This window comes from Taeniopygia guttata, chromosome 20 (assembly GCF_048771995.1).
Source record: "Taeniopygia guttata chromosome 20, bTaeGut7.mat, whole genome shotgun sequence".
NCBI lineage: Eukaryota > Metazoa > Chordata > Aves > Passeriformes > Estrildidae > Taeniopygia > Taeniopygia guttata.
The window spans coordinates 7,681,298-7,702,393 of record NC_133045.1 but is presented as its reverse complement, the minus strand read 5'-3'; the positions used below and the strand labels follow the sequence as shown (position 1 = coordinate 7,702,393).

Here is a 21,096-nt window from a genome sequence, read left to right as displayed (position 1 = left end):
CACCATGGCCACTCCTTTGTTCCATGCTCCTCTCCATCACAAATCATGGCAGCCTGTCCATCCCATACCAGGGATTCACACAAGCTGGAGCATCAACTGACTCTGTCATGCCTCCAAGGTCCCCTGCCTGTGCCCTGCCTGGGGCTGTCCCATGGGTCTATGGCCCCAGCTGTCCCTGCACGCTGGCTCCTCCACCTTGGGTCCTCCACCATGCTCAGAGCACTCTCGAGGTGCAGCTGTGTCCGTGTCCCATCAGAGCAGAGGGGCTCTCTGCTCCCTGCTCTGTAATGGCCAGGGACAAACAGGCTGCAGTGTGTGCTCATACACGAGCATCACCCAAACTCCTCCTTACCTCTGCCCTCCCAGCCTGGCCATGGCACCTTGCCCACAGCAGAAGCCTGAAGGAACTTTCTGCAGTGCAACTCACATGCCCTGCTCCCATGCCTGCCCCTGCCACATCCCTCTCCACCTGCTCAGATCTGGGCTCCTGCTCCTGTCCTGCTTTCCCCTGGCACTTCCTGCTCTCCACAGGTCTCCAGGGGCCCCGTTTCTTAGATGCCTCCTCCTGCTCCCAGGCCCTGGGATCAGAGCATGTTCCTTCTGCCTGGGAGGGGCTGGCACCTCCGTAGCCCCCACCTTGTCAGAGCCATCCCCTGGGACTGAGCAAGCCCCACACCTTGCCCAGCACTTCCCAGTGTCTGGTGCTGGTTCCCCCTCTCTCTGTGGTGCAGGTGCAGGCTGTGCCAGCACCACAGCTCCACAGCAGCTCTCCCTGCTCCAGGTGTGCCAGGAGGGATCCACTGGACACTGAAGACTGGGACAGGACTGCTCCTGTGTCCCATCCATGCTCTCAATGGTGTGGCTCTGGGAGTGCTGCTCAGCCGTTGGCCCAGCTGCTCACAGGTCACCAGTGACCTGGAAAGGGAGCTGCAGATGTGTCAGCCATGGGCCATGAGCCCAGAACTGCCCCAGGAGTCTCCCCCAAGCTGAATTGTTCATGCCCAGCACTCCCACAGTCCCGGAACTGTGCTGCCATGAGAAGGAGCAGCTTGGCTTGGCCAGCCCCCACTCCAGCAGGGTTTAAATCCCAGCCCCTTGCCCAGAAGCACATTGACTGCAGCGCAATGCTGGGCCACCGCACCCTTCTGGTGCTCCTGGCACTGCTGGCCCTGGCCCAGCAGCACAGCCCCAGGGACCAGGGCACTGCCTTCACCCTCACTGAATCCCCTCACCAGGCCCTGCAGGGACACTGGACCCCCACTGCCCCTCCTGCCCCCCCTAAAGTGGGTGAGTGCCCAGTGGGGGCGAGCGGAGCCCCTTGGCCCTCCAGACTGTACTGCCTCTCCGACCACAGCTGCCCTGGTGCTGAGAAGTGCTGCCAGAACGGGAAAGTCTGGACCTGCCTCCTGCCCACCACAGGTACCGCTGCTCACTCCAAGGGATGCCAGCACGAGGATCGGGCAATGGGTGGGATGTGGGCTGGTGCCTGTGTTGGTGCCCCTGGAGGGGGTGTCCCTGCTCCCTGAGACGTGGCTACATGGCTGCATGGAGCATCTCCCTCTGCAGAGAGCCCGGGCTACTGCCCCCGTGCTGGCAGTGCCATCGGGCCAAGCTGTGGGACGAGATGTCACAACGACACCACATGCCACTCGGGGGAGAAGTGCTGCACCCGCGGCTGCTGCACCCGCTGCGTGCCTGCTGAGCCAGGTGAGGTGTCCTGGAGATCCCATGCCAGGCTGAGGATGCCCTGGGGCAGCCCCAGGGCTCTGCAGCCCCCATCACACTACAGGGGAGTCGTGGGCAGTGGGGCCAGGCTGGCTGCATGCCAAACCCTGAGCCTTCCCTCCAGCCAAACCTGGGTTCTGCCCACGGAAACGTGCCCAGAGGAGAGCTGCCGCCTGCCCCAACCACTGCACTGATGACCGGGACTGCCCTGGGGAACACAAGTGCTGCTTCTCTGGCTGTGGGTTGGCCTGCACCCCTCCAGACACAGGTACAGCCCCGCCAGCCCTCTCTGATCCCCACATCCAGCCCACCACTGCACTGGTGCTAGCCCAGCTCCCCCCTGGCAGAGCCCAGTGTGTGCCCGGCCCTGCTGCTGGACAAGCCACAGCAGCTGTACCTGGCCAAGTGTGCAGCTGGTGGCATCCATCCAGGCCCCAGGGAGTGTGTGTCACTGGCTGTGGCTCCCAGTGCCACACGCCTGCCCTGGGCACAGCCCCAGCCCTCAGAGCTGGCCCTCAGGGTTGTGGGAAGGGATCCCCATGCCCAGCTCCTCTGTGATGGGTGGGAGATGGCTCTGAGTGCGTGAAAGGCTGAGCCCCCTCCTGACCCTCCCTCCTGCACCCCTCTTAGATTTCACCCAAAGTAAGGGTTGTCCTTCACCACTCCAGCTACCAGCTGGCATCCCCTATTGAGCTGTGACTAGATCAGACTGGTGTGGGTGTGAGGATGGTGACTGAGGTCTCGTGGTGCTTGGGGAAGGAAGATGGAGGCGCAGGACAGGGACAGGATGGAGACCGAGGCTGCGCCAGGAGCAGGACTGGGGACAGAATCCCAGCACAGCTGCCCTCTTCCCTGTCACCAGGGAGCCACCATACTGCAGCGAAGCCTGGCGTGTGCCCCACAGTGTTGCGGGGCTCCTTGGGGCCCTGCCTGGAGCGGTGTGACACTGACAGTGACTGCACTGGGGACGACAAGTGCTGCACCACTGGCTGTGGTCACGTCTGCAAACCGCCCACCAAGGGTAAACCATCAGCACCCTGTGGGGCCAAGACCCCTGTGCCCCCTCCCTGCCTGTCACCGTGACCCTCCAGGGGCAATGGGAAGCTGGGGACTGAGCTGCTGTCCAATGGGGCAGGAGCTCAGTGAGGAGCTCACCCCTGCAGGCAGGGCAGCTCCCCTACCCTGGAGGGGTGCCCTGAGCCCCTCACCCCTTTTTCTCTCCACATGTGCCAGCATGGCCAGGTCTCTGTCCCCCTGCAGCAGAGGGTGATCAGGCAGCCAAGTGCCTCCTCCCATGCCTGCAGGACAAGGACAGTCCCCTTGGCCAGAAGTGCTGCCTGCAGGGCTGCAGCTGGGTCTGCATCCACCCACTGGGGAGTACAGTCCCCTCCAGCCTGCTCCCTCCTGGAGGGGACAGAGGGGGGCCAGGGCAAGAGCACCACATGGCCCCCCATCCCTCAGAGAAGGAGCACTGAGGCATCCTCACTGACCACCTCACTTGCCTCTTCCAGGTACAGCATAGCCGTGGCCAGGAAGGACTGCACCAGGAGCTGCCACTTCAGGGTCATCCCCACCCCACTGCCATTGCACCCATGGGCTGAGCAGAGGTGCTGGTGCACCCCACACCGCTCCCTGCACTGGACCCTGTGCAAGGGCAGGATGGCACCAGCATTGACTCCGATGCTTCTGCTCAGAGTCCCTGGCGCTCCCAGCCATGCCATTAAGGGCTGCATGCTGCCTGCACTACCCATGGCCAAGACTCCTAGCAACCCCACATGAGGCAAAACCCTGCATCCACAATGGCCCCAGCTGCTCCACAAAATAAACCATCCCACAGGCTCTGGATCACCATTCCTGTTCTGTGCTCTGCTTCCCAGCCTGGGCTGCCCGCAGGCAGGGAGGTGCAGGCAGCCATCCCTGCAGGAAGGCACTGCCTGAGGGCAGGGAGAGGGTCCCAGTTCCATGCAGGTGACTTCCAGCCATCATTGTTCCATGGTAACCATCCTGCTGGGCCTGGGGGCTGCATGATGTCCCCTCAGCAGCCATGGACTGGAAAACCAGTTCCCTCAGATTCCTTGTGCCAAGGAAGGGCTCATTTGCATCCCAGAGTGTCAAAACCTGGTGGGAAAAGCAGTCACGGGTTAGGACAGATAGAGCACCCAGACAGGGAAGGGGGCAGGGAGCATGACCCATGTGCCAGGGCCAGCGGTGGGACCTGCTTACTCATGGTGCTGGATCCCAAGCAGTGCCATGCATGGAAGCTGCACTTGGCTGAGGAGCAGCACCATTGCAGTAGAGCTGTTAGAACCCCTCGTGCTGCGCCCACTGCCGTGCCAGGACCAAGCCATGGGGTCTATCCACAGCCCCAACTCCAGGGAGCAGAGGGGTGAGTGGCGCTGGAAGGAAACCCAGAGAGGGAGTGGCAGCCAGCTCCAGCAAGGATGGGGTGGTGCAACATGGGGGACAGCAGTGCCTGACCCCATCTGGCCTTCCCAGCCCCAGAGGTCACCATGACCCCAAAGCAGGGCTTAGGCAGAGATAAGCGGGATGGCTGGCGGGGCGCCGGCGGGTTCTGGGAACTGCCCCTCCTCCTGCCCCTCCTGCCCACAGCACAACCAGCTGCCACAGCAGGCAGCTCAACTTCAGCTGCCCTGGCACTTCAGGCACCCCAGATTTTAAACAAGCCCCAGCTCAGCTCCAGATATTCACAGCATCCCCAGCAGCACCATGAGCCCAGTTTTCCTCCTCCTGGGCCTCCTCATCCTCAGGGCAGAGCCGAGTGTAACACCAGAGAAGGGTGGTGAGTACCAGGAGTCAAACCCAGCAGCTGCCAGGCACAGGCAGCCTGGGAGCAGCTCCTTGCATCCCAGCCCCCGTGTCCCTGCCGTGTCCCCTCTGTCCCTGCCCAGCATACGCTGACAGGAGCCATGTCCCAGCTGGCTGCAGCACCTGTACTGCAGCCCTGCTGCCTGGCAGACCCTGCCCCCACCCCAGGGTGCAGGGGCATGTGTGCAAGCCCTCAACCCCGTGGGCACCCCTTGCACCCCACAGCAACTTCAGCTCCCAGCTTCCACCTGCAGTAGGGTCTCTGCTGCATCCTGGGCACAGACCCCTGCTGCCATCCCCCCGCCGGGGGACAATGCCTGGGGCGATGGTGCCCAGCTGTGGCATGGCTCTGCCCACACTGAGACCACAGCTGGGGCCTCTTTGTTTGAACCAAGCAGCTGCTGTTTGCAGTGAAACTCCGGCCGCGTCTGTTTGCAGCCCAAACACCGGACGGGGCTGCTGGCACGGGCAGCTCCTGCCACAGCCCCAGCTGGCAGCAGGAGCCGGGCACAGGCGCCAGCTGGAGCTCACCTGTACCAGAGGCAGGGCTGTCCCAGGTTTCCCAACATGGCCAAGAGGAGCACAGGGTGCCAAGAGGAGGAGGAGGAGAAGGAAGAGGAGGAGACGGCAGCAGTGAGGAGTGTGCTGCTTGCAGTGAGGATGCCCGCGGCAGCAGGATGCTCAGGAATACATCCTGACCTCCAGCTGGTGCTGGCTTCACCCTGACAGGGCCAGTGACACTCCTCGTGGCACTTGAGAGGGTACACACGGGCCATACCACCCCACACCATGACATGTCATGCTACACTGTGCCACACTGTACTGTGCCATGCAGGTCTCGGTGTGGGGGTCCGGCCACCCCAGGCCATGATGCAGAGAAGTCTCCAACCCCCGGGCTGCCGTCCTTGCTCCAGTTCCCTGCAGAGAGACCCACATCCTGCTTCCCCAGGGATGGAGGATGAGGGGCTCTGGCACTGTCCTGACATTGCCATCCCAACGCAGGGGACTCCCAGAAACCAGGGCAGTGTCCACGGGACTTCATGCGCTGCTTGCGCCTGGAGTCCCCACTCTGTGCCAATGACTCCAGCTGCCCCGCTGGGCTCAAGTGCTGCCACTGGGAGTGCCGGCTCCGCTGCATCCCCCCGGCAGAAGGTACTGACACACCTCTGTCCCGGGGCAGCTGGCACCCCTCTCCCTGTCCCATTGCTATGGAGCAGCCCGCTGTGCGCTGCTAGCAGCCTCCTGAGCGCCGCTGGGATATGTGGATGGGATGGGACACAGGAATGGGTGCACCAGGGTGAGGCAGAGGGGGCTGGCGGGGCAGGTTTCCTGGTGCTGCCCTGGGACCCTGCAGCGCAGCCTCACCTCTCGGCCCCTCGGCGCTGCAGAGAAGCCCGGTGCCTGCCCGGCAGCAGCCCCCGAGGGGCTCATTGCCCCCTGCTCCTTCCCCTGCCTGGAGGACAAGGACTGCCTGGGAGCGCAGAAGTGCTGCCCGCTGGGCTGCGGCTCTGCCTGCCTGGAGCCGGCGCAGGGTAAGGACTCGGCGGGGATGGCCGGGAGCCCCGGCTCTCCCCAGGGACCCTGCGTGCCACAGCTGGCACAGCTGGCTCCCTGACGCCCTGGCCCCTGGGGCAGCACAAGGTGCTTCCCCTGCACCGGCAGCTCCTGACAGCTGCCGGGAAAACCCAACGGCGGGACGTGGCCGCAGGCACCAGGAATGTGCGGGTCATGGCAGGAGCCAGGGGCAGGCAGGGCGCCAGTGGGGGATGCTGAATCGTCACAGCCCTTCTGCCCTGTCAGACCGGCCCAAGCCCAGCGAGGGCCCCACGGTGCAGCCAGCATCATTCCGGGAGCGGTGCCGAGGCGACAGCGACTGCCCCGACGCGCAGAAATGCTGCAACAGCAGCTGCGGCCACCACTGCGTGCCGGGAGTGCCGGCCGGTGAGGCAGGAGGGACAGCGTGGGACAGGGTGGGACAGGATGGGCAGGAGGGCGGGGACATGGCTCAGAGACCGGGAATGACGCCGTGGGGCAGCAGCCACCGTGGCACAGAGCTGTGGCACAAACGGGACCCCTCACCCCACGCTTACCAGGGTGGGTTCTGCCAGGTCTGGGGTGGGGACACACTGCACAGCCCCCAGGTGGGCACTGGAGTGGGGAGGGAAGGGGACAGTGCAACCAACCTCGGGTAAGGCCAGCGTCATGGTCTCGTCCTGCTCCACGGTGCAGAGGACACCAGCCCTGCCCCAGTCACTCAAAGGCCACTGCAGCACCAGTGGGGATGCCTCAAGGACGAGGACTGTCCCCCGGCCCACGTGTGCTGTCACCAGCTGTGCACCAGGCACTGTGTGGCCGCAAGCCAAGGTGAGGGGGCTGGGAGCCGCCCCAAAGGTTGGACAGCCCCACATGCCCTGGTCCCCACGGCTGTGGCTCCAAGCAGCGGCACTGCAGCCACCCCACTCCGTGCCTGCAGGGAAGGATGGATTCTGCCCAGTGCATGCAGGGCTGTTCCCCAGTTACGACTGCAGAGCCTGGTGCCAGCACGATGGCGAGTGCCCCGGCAAGGAGAAGTGCTGCCTCCGTGGCTGCGACTACATCTGCCTGCCCCCGTCCCGAGGTGCCAGATACGGGCAGGGGTGTCCCCCAGCTCAGGGGCTGTGACACTGGGTGGGGAAGGCCCGCTGTTGCTGCTTGCACTCCCAGCCCCGCTGTCTCTTGCCCCCAGAGAAACCAGGCATCTGCCCTTTGGCTGAGGAGGCTCCTCTGGCCCCGTGTGGCACCACCTGCACCAAGGACTGGCAGTGCCCGGGGGCTGAGAAATGCTGCAGCAGCAGCAGATGTGGCTACGTGTGCTCAGCCCCCGAACCAGGTGAGGAGGCTGAAACAGTGATTCCACCGGGAATGCTGTCAGAGCTCCTGGGTGCAGGATGTGGGACTGAGCTGCCACAGGGCAGGCACTCGGATCCCGGGGTCAGGGCACCCCGAGGCTGCACCAAAGGAGGTGCCTGCAATACAGGGTGGTCCTTCCTCCTGCTGTCTCTTCCTGTTCCTCTCAGAAAAACCCGGTGTGTGCCCGAAAGTGAGGCCACAACACACATCGGAGCCGCGCACGGAGATGGACTCGTGCACCCACGACAGGGACTGCTCCCGGCAGGAGAAGTGCTGCTTCTCTGGCTACGCCATGCGCTGCACCCGCCCTGCCCAAGGTGAGCGTGGCAACCTGGCCACCAGCACGGGGAAGTGATGTGAGAGCGGGGCTGGGACCTCCACCCTCACCCAAGTCCCCTCTGCTGGCAGAGCACCCCGGAGAGTGTCCCCGGGCAGGGCCGTGCTGGGACCTGCGGCGCCGGCGCGGCAGCCAGTGCCTGGATGACAGTGTCTGCCGGCGAGAGGAGAAGTGCTGTGACACCGGCTGTGGCCGGGAGTGCGCGGCCGTGCCCAGAGGTAGAAGGCACAGCCTGCTCTGGGGGAGCTGGCCCCAACCCCCCCAAGGACAGCCAGGTGACAGAAAGTTGGTGCCTCTGCAGACAGCGGGGACAAAGCTGATGGCCGGTGTGTGGAGGAGTGCCAGGCTGATTCACAGTGTCCCCGGGGGCAGAGGTGCACCAGCATCGGCTGTGGCCACGTCTGCATGGAGATCCCTGGAGGTGAGAGCCAGCCAGGCCCTCTGGGAGACATGTGCAGCTGCCCTGGAGTGCCCCGTGGTGAGGTGCCCCGTGCAGATGTGTCCCAGCTGGGTGATTACCTTGCAGGCAGAGTGGGAGTGTGCCCCATCCCCAGGGAGGGGGGCACGTGCTTGGACCTGTGCGACTTCGATGAGCAGTGTCCCTGGGGCCACAAGTGCTGCAGCAACGGCTGTGGCCACGTCTGCACGCCAGCCTCCCTGCAAGGTCAGCCCCTCACACCCGCCTAGCCCAGCAGGGACAGAGCCCAGGTCCCCTTGGCACCCACCCTGGGGCATTCCTGGCCCTTCATCCCCAATGAGGACCCCTCACCATGACCACACTGGAATTCTGAGCTGGGTCTCCCAAGGCAGCTGTACCTGTGGGGGTCTCACACCGTCCACAGATATGATCTGCCTCATCCTTCTCTCCATGCTTCCCCCTCTTTCTGTGCAAGTGATGAGCACACACAGCCTCAGCTTAGTCACCAGGTGACCATTCTGCCCTCCCCACAGAGCGTGACGCTGTGGCTGTGCCCCAGCCCAGTGCCGAGCGGTGCTCGGAGGAGTGCGAGGCCGACTCGCAGTGTCCCTGGGGACAGAGGTGCACCCGCACCTCCTGCGGCCGTGTCTGCATGGACACTCCTGGAGGTGAGGCACAGGAGACCCAGTGCTGCCCCAGGAGGCATGGGGTGTCTCAGCCGGGTGGTCAATGGCAGGGTGCTCTGCCCTGCAGGCAGAGGAGGAGTGTGCCCCGTGCCTGGGGGCGGTGGGACCTGCCTGGACCTGTGCAGCCTCGATGAGGAGTGTCCCTGGGGCCACAAGTGCTGCAGCAATGGCTGCGGCCACATCTGCACGCGGGTGCCTGCTGGTAAGGAGCCTGTGGCCTCCGTAAGGGGGCCAGCACCAGGGTTAGCACCAGGTCATGCAGGGTGCCAGCTGACCTGTATGAAGGGCACAGCCCTCAGCATGCTCTCAGCTCAGCATCACTGTGAGGCCAGTTCCCACTGCTGCCCCATTGCTCTGCCCCCATTTGCAGGGAGAGGGAAGTGATGCAGAGTGGGATGGAGCTCTCATGGAGATGCCCAGCATGGCCACTGGTCCCTCACTCCTGCAGTCTTGTTGCTCCCTAAAAGCATATCCTCCTTTTCAGATGCTGTGTGATGGGAGAGCAGCTCCTCTGCAGCAGGAAGTTAGGGGACATGGGACAGCCATGAGCCCCAGCTGGCCTGTCCCCTCCCTACCACCTCCAGCAATAAAGTGTGTGCTCGACTGCCCCATGTGGTCCTGGAGTGGCCTTGAAATCACCTGAGGCCTCCAGGGCCAGGAGGTTCAGCCGGAGTTGGTGCCACGGGACCAGAGAAGCAGTGCAGACACAGACCCGGGTCAGGGCAGGGTGGGGACAGGCACCACCCCCGGCATCCATCGAGGCAGGAGCTCTTCCTCCTCCGTTCAGTGCCTTCAGCTCCCAGTCAGGTCATGTCGGCAGCTTGAAGGCTTGGCTGGGCTGGGAGCCCATCTGTGCAAAGGGGAGCTGCAGGGTGGTGGCTGGGTGAGCCCTGCCGTGCCGTGCTGCTGGAGGCACCCACCGCCCAGTCCCCATGAGGGACGAGTGCCCAGAGGGACGGGCACTGCCTTCTCCTGCCAGCACAGGCAGGAAGGACCAGACCCAGACGTGCTCATCCAGGGACCCGTCCTTGTATTGTCACAGTCCAAGGGGAGGGACAGGCTCCTCGGCTCAGGCACAAGGCATGGGAGGGGGCATCCATGCTGGCATGGACATATGTCCCTGTCCTTAGGCCAGTGAGCATCCCAGGCCAGCCACAGCCCCCAGCATGGCCACCCAGGCCCACAGCCCTCATTGCCACCAGCCCCATGGTCTCCTTGTAGGGTCAGGGATATGGCCACCAGCAGCAGCTTCCCCCAGGCAGGGGCTGTGCAGAAGCCACCATTTCCTGGGCCAGCACTGCCAGGCACCTGGAACTGAGAGCTGGGGCACTGGGAGAGGGGCCAGGAGCAGCTGCCATCTGTGGCCCATGGCCACATTGCTAGTTACTGACATGGGAACAGGCCTGGAAGCACTCGCCCTTGGTCTCAAAGTTGTTCCTGTTGCCGCCGCAGCCGCCGTAGATGAACTCCTCGCACTGCTGGCTGGAGGCATTGAAGAAGAAGCGGCGGAAGAGCGCCTTGCAGTTCCCACAGACTGAGGGCAGGTAGCAGAAGTCTGCACGATCCAAAGGGGACAGGCTGAGCCGGGGCAGGGGGGACACATCACCACGCTCAGTGCTCTCACACCCTCAGACAGCCCTGCACAGTTCTGGGTCCTTTTTACTGCCATACCCTTCGTGCCAGCACACAGTTCTGCACCCACCTGCCCACAGCCCCACACACCAGTAGCTTCCCCATAGCACAGTGTGGTGACCCCCAGGGTCTGCAAGACCCATCAAGAGCTCAGGAACACCCCAGGGACTTCCCTTCCCAGTTTGCTACCCCATGTCAGCCAGCACCCCTCCTGTCACCCACCCTTGTGAATGCCACCCTGCCACTCCAGAGCCCCAACCACCACTGAGTCCTCACCCAGCACTGGCTCCTGGCATGTGTAGCCACACTTGCTGGGACAGCACTTGGTAATTCCATGGCAGTCGGCATCACGGGTGCAGCGCGAACAGAAGGCACCCGTGTGGCAGGAGCCACAGTCCTTGTCCCGCAGGTCCTCCACCTCTGGGATGTGGTAGCAGTACCCAGGCTTTACTGCAGGATACAGTGGCCAGGACGGTGGTGAGAGGCACACAGCAAGGACCACAGCAGCCCCCCAGTGCCCTGGGCTCAGACCCAAGCTCCCACAGTCCCACACCTGTGGGCACCTGGCAGCATATGCGGCAGTGGGAAGCACCGGGCAACAGTGGCACCCAGAGTATCCCCATTCCAGTGGCACCCAGAGTATCCCCATTCCAGTGGCACCCAGAGTATCCCCATTCCAGCAGCACCGAGAGTATCCCCATTCCAGTGGCACCCAGAGTATCCCCATTCCCAGGCCACACTCACCCATCCCCAGCTCCCTTTGTCCAGTTGCGTGCGGGGCCGGGCTGGACCGCTTGGCTAGGGGGAGCAGGGCAGCAAGGAGGAGAAGACAACCAGGTGGCAGCTCCATGGTGCCCTGGATGGCCGGGTCTGGCCCTGGGTGTGGTGGGCTGGGATTTAAGGTGTGCAGGCGGGGCGGAGGGAGCAGGGCTGGTGCCTAAACCAAGCTAATACCTGCCATGCAGGTAATGAGCCACACCTGGGCAGGGCCTGGTCTCCCTGGTGGCATCCTAGCCACAGCCCTCGAGCTGGGGGGACCGGTAGGACAGGACAGCTGTGCCAGCACAGCCCTCAGGGAGCCCAGCCGGGTGGCAGCAGCATACCCAGGCTGGGCTGGGACAGCACCAGCGGCTGCCATAGCCTCCTGGGGACAAGCCTGTGCTGGGGACAGACGTGGGAAGGTTGGCACTGGCCTCTCCATTGCCAGGGATCATGACAGTGCCATGCCAGGGCATGGAAAGCTGCCAGCTGTGGCACAGCCATCAGCCAGGGAAGGGCTGGGGCACAGCACACTGCAGCACCGCTCTCCCTGCGCTCCCTGTGGTGCAAGTCCTGGGGAAAGGCTGTGCCAGAGGTGTATCCCTTCATCGCTTTCTCCCTCATGTCTAACAGAGGGCATCCCGGGCAGGAGGGTCCATGCACAGGGCTGAGCCTGTGGGTACCACCTCGCTGCCTACCACTGTGGCTGTGGAAGGCAGGTACTGCTGATGCTCCCATCCATTCCCATCCTGTCCTTTTGAAGGCAGGCTTCACTGATGCTCCCATCCATTCCCATCCTGTCCTTTTGAAGGCAGGCTTCACTGATGCTCCCATCCATTCCCATCCTGTCCTTTTGAAGGCAGGTCCCACTGATGCTCCCATCCATTCCCATCCTGTCCTTTTGAAGGCAGGTCCCACTGATGCTCCCATCCATTCCCATCCTGTCCTTTTGCCGCCTCCTTCATCACCCTCCCTCGGTTCTTCACCCACGCTGCTCCCAGGGACCACCAGAGCGGACCGTGCCCTGTGTCCCCCGGCAGCCCCCTGCTCCTGGCGGCAGGCTGGGGGTCCGGGGGCTGCTTCGTGCCTGGGTGGCCTCGGGGCTGGGACACGACTCGCAGCCGGCTCTGCTTCCAGGCGAGGGGCCCCGGGCGCTGAGCTGGGAGGCACCCGCAGGTACCCGTGGGTGGGCGTGGGGTGAAACCTGCCAAAGCAGGGAGAAACACATTAAGATGTTCCCATTCAGCAAGAATAATTGTTATCCTAATTACTGCCGTAATTACTGTCCCAAGGGAGAAGCGGAGGGCGAGGAAAGCTCCGTGGGGAGGGGCCAGGAAAGTCGGAGTCGGGGTGGGGTGCGGAGGGCGGTGTTCCCCCCACCCACGCCACGCTGCAGCTTTTCCTGCCTCCTGCGAAGGGCCGGGATGAGGGATGGCAGTGTCCCCGGCACGGGACACCGTGAGGTGGCCCGGCCTGAGCAGGGGTGGGAGCAAATCCGGGGGGACGTGCCGGGGTTGGTCGGGGATGCAGAGTCAGGCTGGGCGATGGGAAAGATACCCTTGTACCCTCGGTGGCCACAGCGCCAAAATCCAATCCAATGGTGTGTCCCCGGGGAATGGCAGCAGCCGGGTGATCACTGGCCGAACTGATGGCGTCTTCCAGAGCAGCCCCGCCTGTCCCTGCACCGGCACTAACAGCACGGCCAGGCTGGGACAACACCACAGTGGATGCAGGGATGAGTGAGGGCTGCTCCCAGGTAGATGTTGAGGTTTCACATGACAGAAAACCACTCCCAGAGGAGGACCTGTGTCGTACCCCCTTGTCCTGGCCTGACCCCAGGGACCCGCAGGGTAAGCAATGGGTGCAGCCATGAGGGCAGAGCCACCAGCCAGCCCTCCTCTATGGGACAGCAGTGACCGGGGTTCCCAGGGAACACCCAGGAATGCGGCACCTCCCAGGAATGCGGCACGCAGCAGGGACAGGGACAGGGACAGGGACAGGGACAGGGACAGGGACAGGGACAGGGACAGAGGTGGCACTGTGCCACGGGGGTGATGCTCCTGGCCAGGCAGGAGCTGTGCCGAGGGGCTGAGCAGGAGCACAGGGAGCCTGGACTGCACACATCCGTGTCCACAGCTGGCTCCCACGCGTGCACACGCACTCAGACACGTGCAGAGTGTGCCAACCTCTCCCAGGGACGGGCACTCCCGGAAGGCACTGCCAGGGAAAGCCCCGGCAGCTGCGGTGGCGTCCTGTCCTTGCGACACTGCAGTGCCCATGAAGGGGCAGAGGCAGCTTGAGCCCCGTGTGTGACGGGGATCTGACACCCACCCAGCCTGCGGACCTGTTGCTCCAGCCCCGCAGTCCTGGTGCCCACACAGAGCCCCCACGCCCTGTCCCCAGCAGCAGGACCCCGTGGCCCTGGACCTGTCCTGGTCTCCAGGTGTTGTGCCAGCTGGGCAGCGGCTGCCCGAGAGATGCAGGGCTGAGGGGCTGCTGGCAGCGTGGGGCTGTGGACCGTGTCCGGTCACAGGACGTCCCTCGGGAACCAGTGATTGTTCCCAGAGGCAGAACAATGCCCGGAGAGCTGCCAGGGCACCACGGGCTGCTCCACAGCGCCCGGCCCGGGGAGCCTCCTCCGCTGTTTCACCAGGCCAGCCCCAAGTGGGATCCCCCGGCCCTTTGCTGCTGCTGCCTGCCCCGTGCCTGTCTCCTGCAGCCAGGAGCTGCACTGGCTGCTCTTGTCTCGTGGCACAGTGTGGCTCTCTTGGGACTGCACGGACCCCACACCAAGCAGCAGCACCTCCCTGCCTCCCCCGAGGCATGTCCAGCCCAGCTGCCCACGGGAGGGAGGGGATGGGAGGGTTCACGCTCGGATGGAGCGTGTCAGGTGCTGGGGCATGGGCCAGGTCATGGGCACCAACCTTCTGCCCCAGGAGGATTTAAAGCCTTGCCTGTGCCCACAGAGGCAGCCCCCACGCTGCCCATCCATGCCATGCGGCTGCTGTCGCTGCTCCTGCTCCTGGGGCTCTGCTGCCTCTGGGCCCGGCTGGTCTCCCCAGGTGAGTGTGGGTGGGCAGGGGGGGCACGGGTGGGCACAGGTGAGCATAGGTGGATGCAGTGGAACAGTGCTGCAGGAGGATTTGCAGCCATGGGCACAGAGACCACTGTGACCATGGCTGGAGTGCAGCATCCCACCTGTGCCATCTCCCCTACATCTCTGCATGCTGCAGAAATTACCACCAAACCCCCCCACAGCTCCCTGGGAGAGCTGTCTGGGGTCTCTGGAGCCCTCATCCCCAGGGTCCCACTGTGGGGCTGACAGATGTGCCCAGTCATGCTACAGAGTGAGGGTCTGAACATGGATTCCTGTCTTTTCCAGAATTCACCTAGCCCCCACCTGGACCTGGACCAAGGACCCAGTCCGTGCAGCCAACCCACACCAGACAGCCAGACAACAGCTGGACAGCTGGACAGCCAGCCATGGAGGGCTCCATCAGCTGCTGGATAATCACCCAGCCTCCCAATCCCACCTCAGCACCCTCAGCTCTGTGCTTACCATAGGGGTCTCTGTGCCCCCCACCCCCCAGTAAACCCAGTCTGTGATGAACAATGTCTGGCTCCTGCTGCATTTGTCTCCTGGTGAGCCCCCAACATCTTCTGAGAGACCTTCAGTCCCTGTGGGAGGGATGGGGTCCCTGGTCAAGCTTTTGGAGGATGCTTGGGGAGCTTCAGGGAGCTGAGGCCACACACCCTGGGTGTGTGGGTCCTGGGTGGGAGAGTGCCTGGGGCTGTCTTTGGGGGTCTCCCACAGGGAACAGAAGCATTTTGCTGTGTAGAGGGTCCTGCTGAGCCCACCCTGGGCAGGAGCAGCACCAGAGGGTCCCGGTGCAGGGATGGGGCTGGGGCAGCCACGATGATCTGGCCATGCCAGGCACTGACCAAGGACAGCTTGTCACACCCAGCCAGTGGCCAGTGTGGGGCTTATTGGGAAAGAGAAGGTCCTACCCAAAACACCACTGGTGCCCAGGACCAGCCCTGGTAGAGTGAGGCAGAGGAAGAGGCCCCTGCACCCACACACTGTGGGCTCTCCTCACCTCACATATTCCTTAAATACCTTCTGGCATAAGTCAACAAGTGTAATCACTGTAACCGTCATCATCATCATCATTGGTGTTAAAAAATTTGACACCAGGCTCTCATCTCCATCAGATAGATTTATTGGCACAGATTAATCATGCAATCTGCTAGCTTGAGCTGCAGCCTCAAAAGGAGGACCCCAAACAAAGAAATCTCTGGGCAATTATACCCTTAGAGTGTAAACTCCCCATCCCTCACTGACAGTCCAGATCAAGAGTATTGTTAGGCTCTGGGGTCTTCTCACTCTTCATTGCCTCACTGTTTTGTTACCAAGGCTGCCATATGGTAATTTTCACACCCTCTGAGGTCAGTTTTGGTGGGGGTTTCACTCAGTTCTGTGATCCACGTTACAATATGGTTGTCACAGTTCATACACCATGATCTATGGGCTGCCACTTCAGCTATTCATTTTTAAGTAACATTTAAGCTACAGCTTTGTCTATTCTAGTATTAATGTTCAGATTGTCAGCCCTGGGTTTCACTACTCTCTGTGTTTTACCTACACAACACACCCAATACAGTTCAGATAACAGGTCCAGCTCCTGATATGAAACAAGCACTCAGCTACTTTCAAATAATAGAAAATTTTCAACAGTCATGATCACCACAGTCACCACAGCAGACACCAGGTTTGGCCTTTCAGAACATCAAAACCCAGATGTTTTCATTACAATCTCTAACTGCAAAGCAAGTGGCTGACATACACTTCATGCCAACAGCGCTTCTTGCCCAGGGGCCATGAATTAACCTGGGTGGTTTGCTTTTGGCACTTGTTCCATTTACTCCAGTAACTTTAACTCTTTGCTGACTAGGTTGAACACTCAACAACATTCTTTTGTGTTAAAATTGAATCTTGTGCTCCCATGTCTGTTAAAAATTGCATTAATTTTTGTCCAGTAGCATCAGAATGTCTGGACCATTATTATGTCTGCCTTAATAGGATTTCAATTGCCAGATTTCAGTCTGGCCTGGCTTACAGCCATAGTGCTCTTGCAGATCAGTCATCTAAATCAAATCAAATGGGACTAGTTTGGAGTATAATTTCCCATTCTATCCTAAGGTCCTCTGGTTTCTTCTGTTTCTCTAAAGACTCTGGTTTCATATTCAGGGGGATTTGAAGGAAACAAAGAATCATCTTCTCCAGGTTCACTATGGTCAGGGCTGCCCTAAAGCTTCCAATCTCATTCTTCAGGCGATTATATATTATAATCTACACAATGTCGGAGGACAGGGAGTCCACATAAATATAACTTCAATCTTTTATTCTGACTTATGTTTTTTCTTTTCTTCCTGTAGCTTTTCTTCCTGTTTATGCAGCTTTCCAATTTTCAAAGACAATAATACAGCTTCTTGCCAACCTTCTATTTCTCTCTCAGATGTTATTTCTCTCTGCTATAGTTTTTCCTATCCTAACAGGCAGCTTCTCTGCAGGTGTCTAATATCTTACAAAAAACTCCTTTGCTCTTTTCATCTTTTATACAGTCCCTGGCAACCTTTAGCTTTTCTTCCATAGCTTTTCAATCCTGCCAGTTTTCATCATGTGGAGCACAAATTTGAAATAAAATAATTTGAGCATATTGCTCTGCATCTCCCCTCAGCCTTGGCATGTTAGTAGCCCACAACATAAATCTCCTGTATCCAGGGTCAATGGATATAAGTTAAAACAATTGTTGGCTGCCCATTGATAACAGTACTCACATAATTTGTCCAGATTGGACTGGGACATCTGCAGGTGGAGTAGCAGTGAGCAAAGAAAGCAAAGCAACAAGAACAGACAGTGGAAAATCTTTTTTAGTTGGCACACAGGGAGGAGCAGGGTCTGGGCTAGAATTTACCTCAGGATATCATGTACCAACCCCACTCCCAGATGCTGCTTTTCCCAAGCTCAGTTATCCCATACACATCAATAGTCCATCTGACCTGTGTACTGATTCTGTAATCTATGTTGAAAGCAAATCAAAACAGTCTCTTTGAAACCCCCTGTGTGGGCGACATTTCTGCAGGTTTTGTCCCAGCATGTCAAGTAATATATGGCCCCTCCTCCTGGCATAACATCACTGTGAGTTTTAGAGATCACTTAATAGTGCCAACTACCTTCTCCCAGTTCTGCAGTGCCTCGGCTAAAGCATCCTCTTCTTTATACCAGGTACATTGCTCATCTTTCCCAAAACCCACAAAACTCAAACTAGTAGAAGGCAGGACTTGAACCTCCTTTAGAGATTTGACACTCACTACTCAATCCTTCCTTACACCAGAGCTCCTGGGCGAAACATCTACTGCTGCGAATTTGGATATCTGGTGCTTGGAAGAAAACAGACAAGTGAACAAGTGCCTCACTTGGGTTGCCAAACTGTTAAAGAAATTTTTGACACTAAGCTCTCATGTTTACTAGATATATTTATTGGCACAGGTCAAGCATGAAATCTGGTAGCCTGAGCTGGATGCCACAAAAGAGGAACCCAAAAATCTCTGAAAATCCCAGGGCAATTACACCCTTACAATCTAAAATCTCCACCCCCCATAGTCAGCACCATTTTCATTGCTATTGGAGTAGTCATATTCATTGTCATTGGAGTCACCATCTTCACTGCTATTGGAACTGTCACTGTTGATGTCATCATCACCATCTTCATAGCTATTGGAATTTTCATCACTGATGCCATTGTCACCATCCTCATAGCTATTGGAATTTTCATCACTGATGAAATCATCACCATCATCGTTGCCATCATCACCATCACCATTGCCATCATCACCATCATCACTGTCATCATCACCATCGTCACTGTCATTGTCCTTGCCATCAGAAAGGTCATTTTTAACACCACCATCACCATCTTCATTGCTATTGGAATTGTCACCGTTGACACCATCATCACCATCACCACCGTCATGGTCACCGTTACCATTGTCATTTTCCTTGCCATCAGAAAGGTCATTTTTATCACCATCTTCCTTGCTATTAGAATGGTCACTCTTGACACCATCATCACTGTGGTTGTCACCATGATCATGATCATGATCATTGCAATCACAAAGCTGATTTCTATTACCATCATCACCATCATGGTCATTGGTATTGTGGCCATCATCACCAGTTTCACTGCTATGGGACTCACCACGTTCATGGCTATTGGAGTCACCCATTTCATTGCCATTGGAGCTGTTGTTGTCATTGTCACCCTCACCACCATTGCTGTCAGGCACTGTGCTGGGCTTTTCCCCAGGCTCAAGGCTCAGGGTGCTTCCCCACTGTCCTGGTGGTGGCCACCCAGCTGGAGCCACTCCATGGAACTCTGCAGGAGAGCAGAAAGCAGCAGCATCAGCCCCAGCATGCTGCCCTTCCACCCACTGCTCCCACCCAGCAGCCCAGTTAACCACGATGCTGTGCTGTCTTCTCCTCTGCTGCTTTTCCTGGGGGGTTTTCAGGGCTCTGCCTGACCCCTGCTGCCCTCAAGGCTGAGGCAACTCCCCATGCTGCTACCTCCCAGCTCATGGCAGTGTCATGGTGGGGCTGGTGCCTGAGGGGCTCTCCTGGGCACCTCTGCCCTGGGGCCAGCAGCCACATGGGCTCCAGGTACGCCGGGGAGTCAGGGAGAGGTGGCACTGTGCCACAGTTCAGTGTGGCACTACAGTGAGCCCCACATGGCCCGGGCTCATCCCCCCAATTCACCCCACAGCTTCCCTGGCCCTCACAAGGCAGCAACCTGGCACCTGCCAGCACCTGCAAAACACCTGTGATTTTATGAAAATAAGGAAAAAACATTCTTAAATGTTCTTCCCACCCACCCATACTTGCCTGCAATGGGTGCTGCCTGCAGCTGTGCCCACAGGGAGAGGAGCCCCAGCAGGAGGATGCTTGGTGCCATGCTGATGAAGTCTGTGTCCAGGGCTGCACCAACTGGCAATTTAAAGGGTCTAGCAGGGAGCCCGGGTCCAGGAATGGGAGGAGGCAGGCCACAGGTGACTTCAGGAACCACCCACATTCGCCTCTAATTCTGTTTACCGAAGAGCCACTCCAGCTCCACCCACAGCCAGAGCAGGAGCAGGATCCAGACTTGGTTGCACTCCAAGGAGGACAGCACAAGGACTGAAGGATGGAAGGGGGATCCAGGACTGCACAGGGGCAGATTCTTTACTGCTGCTCTCAACAGGAATCCCCATGATAACCTTTATGCACAGCAGTGACCCCAGTGCCAGGCTCTGCCCCAGTGCTGGGCTCTGCTGAAGGCAGGAGCCTGTCCTGGCCCTGCCATCCCGGATGGAACAGGATCAGGGCAAGAGCACCTGGCAGCAGCACCAGAGCTCCCTCCTTCCACATGCAAAATGCCCTTCATTCAAGGCTCCTGTTTCACACGTGAAGATTCTTTGTAGATTTTTGTAGGTCAAGGACTCAAGGCTTCATTTGAGCACTTGTCTCCGAACCATCCCGTTCTCAAGCAGAGTGCTCCGGCTCTTTCAGAGTTCCTACTGTCAGTTGCCAGGTTTAGGCACACAAATGAGCTCAAAGTCTCCTGAGCAGGTTAATGTTGTCCCCTAGACCCATGGTCCTCCTGCTTTGTGGCCTCCCTATGACCTTCCTTTTCACAGCATAGCCCACGCAGCTCAGCACACTCTGGGCAAAGTCAGAGCTCAGTGTGTCTTTCCCCCAGACCAACCAGACTCCATCAACTAGGCCTCCATGCAGCTTTTGGGAACTCCTCTACATGAATTGCAGGATTTCGTGTCCATGCATGAGAGCATTAATTATTAATTACACTATTAACTAAATTAACTATTCATTTACACACAGCATTCAATAACCACATGAATTTGCAATGAGAGTGCACAGTTTCTGCATGCACAAACACCAGATTATTTACTGTCTGAGCGAACATCTGCTCCAATGAAACATTGCTGCACTAAAATAGACCTCTCTGGAGGAAAAGGTCTTGGGACTTCAAGACTCCTCACCCGAGCTGAGGAGAGCACAGGAACCTGTCTGCAAACTGCCAGCCAAACTGCTGGCCTTCACCAGAGACCCACAGTCAGAGTAAATGAAAATTAGATGCACTGCCACAATGCCTTCCCTTTCCTCTGCATATGATCTCAGGGTAAAGGCATATTTAATATGTTTAAGACAGCAGATTAAGCTTAACTAAGATCCAATTCTGTGAGTGCTAACCCATCTACACCAAGTTATTCTCCAGTCACCCAGGAGTCTGAGTTGGAATCTGATTTTCCAATTTTTTCCTTCTCTATTTAATTATTTCTTTCTGAATTACACACAAAGCAATGTGCAATGAATAGGGTAGGAGCACTTAAGAACTGGTCTGCCCAGGACACATCAGCACCAAGCACAAATGGGTTGGAATTTCTGGATAATAGATAAAGTTTAAATTTGCAACTGCGGGGTGAGTGAAATTAACGGGTTTGAGATTGATATTATTGCTACAACTCAAGCTGGGACTTGACAGGAGCACTGGAAAAGCAAAGTCGTGCTCAAAGAGCTTTCCATCAACATCTCATGAAGGCAATGCAGGGCCGGTGCAAAGGAAGGAGCTCAGCTCTGCACAAGTCTCCACAAATCTGTGTGGGAAGAGGGATAATGGCAAGAAAAATGCTTTAAGTACAGGTTTATCCTTCTCCTCCTGCTGTGACTCAAGGTGGATGCAATTCCTCCACGAACCACCCATGTCCACCGG

The 21,096-nt window shown here is 59.0% G+C and overlaps 4 protein-coding genes across 6 annotated transcripts; 2 read left to right on the top strand and 2 right to left on the bottom strand.

The window, feature by feature from the left end:
* Positions 1–68: 68 nt before the first annotated feature.
* On the top strand, positions 69–3,564 carry LOC121470964 (uncharacterized). 3 transcript variants are annotated; one of them, XM_072917091.1, is made up of 5 exons: positions 69–1,419; positions 1,567–1,707; positions 1,850–1,993; positions 2,588–2,746; positions 3,237–3,564. In XM_072917091.1, the coding sequence occupies exons 1-5, from the start codon at positions 945–947 to the stop codon at positions 3,245–3,247; spliced, it is 930 nt and encodes a 309-aa protein (XP_072773192.1). In that variant the 5' UTR covers positions 69–944; the 3' UTR covers positions 3,248–3,564. The 3 variants fall into 3 exon arrangements, with proteins under 3 accessions (XP_072773192.1, XP_072773193.1, XP_072773191.1); XM_072917092.1 differs by lacking the exon at positions 2,588–2,746; XM_072917090.1 differs by having other exon boundaries at positions 2,588–3,564.
* A 4-nt stretch (positions 3,565–3,568) lies between these two features.
* On the top strand, positions 3,569–9,485 carry LOC115497967 (uncharacterized). The gene is made up of 14 exons (XM_030289009.4): positions 3,569–4,525; positions 5,554–5,703; positions 5,940–6,083; positions 6,352–6,492; positions 6,781–6,915; positions 7,025–7,168; positions 7,277–7,420; positions 7,608–7,757; positions 7,849–7,995; positions 8,079–8,198; positions 8,304–8,441; positions 8,729–8,863; positions 8,949–9,083; positions 9,366–9,485. Exons 1-14 carry the CDS (start codon positions 4,453–4,455, stop codon positions 9,374–9,376), a joined length of 1,767 nt encoding a protein of 588 aa, XP_030144869.3. The 5' UTR covers positions 3,569–4,452; the 3' UTR covers positions 9,377–9,485.
* Positions 9,486–9,894: 409 nt separating this feature from the next.
* SPINT4 (serine peptidase inhibitor, Kunitz type 4) lies at positions 9,895–11,402 on the bottom strand. The gene is made up of 3 exons (XM_072917093.1): positions 11,258–11,402; positions 10,790–10,963; positions 9,895–10,436 (listed from the first exon to the last, which is right to left on the bottom strand). The coding sequence occupies exons 1-3, from the start codon at positions 11,361–11,363 to the stop codon at positions 10,261–10,263; spliced, it is 456 nt and encodes a 151-aa protein (XP_072773194.1). The 5' UTR covers positions 11,364–11,402; the 3' UTR covers positions 9,895–10,260.
* A 6,389-nt stretch (positions 11,403–17,791) lies between these two features.
* LOC140680389 (uncharacterized) lies at positions 17,792–19,733 on the bottom strand. Its single transcript, XM_072917163.1, has 2 exons — positions 19,212–19,733; positions 17,792–18,708 (listed from the first exon to the last, which is right to left on the bottom strand). The coding sequence occupies exons 1-2, from the start codon at positions 19,396–19,398 to the stop codon at positions 17,915–17,917; spliced, it is 981 nt and encodes a 326-aa protein (XP_072773264.1). The 5' UTR covers positions 19,399–19,733; the 3' UTR covers positions 17,792–17,914.
* Between the last annotated feature and the right edge of the window lie 1,363 nt (positions 19,734–21,096).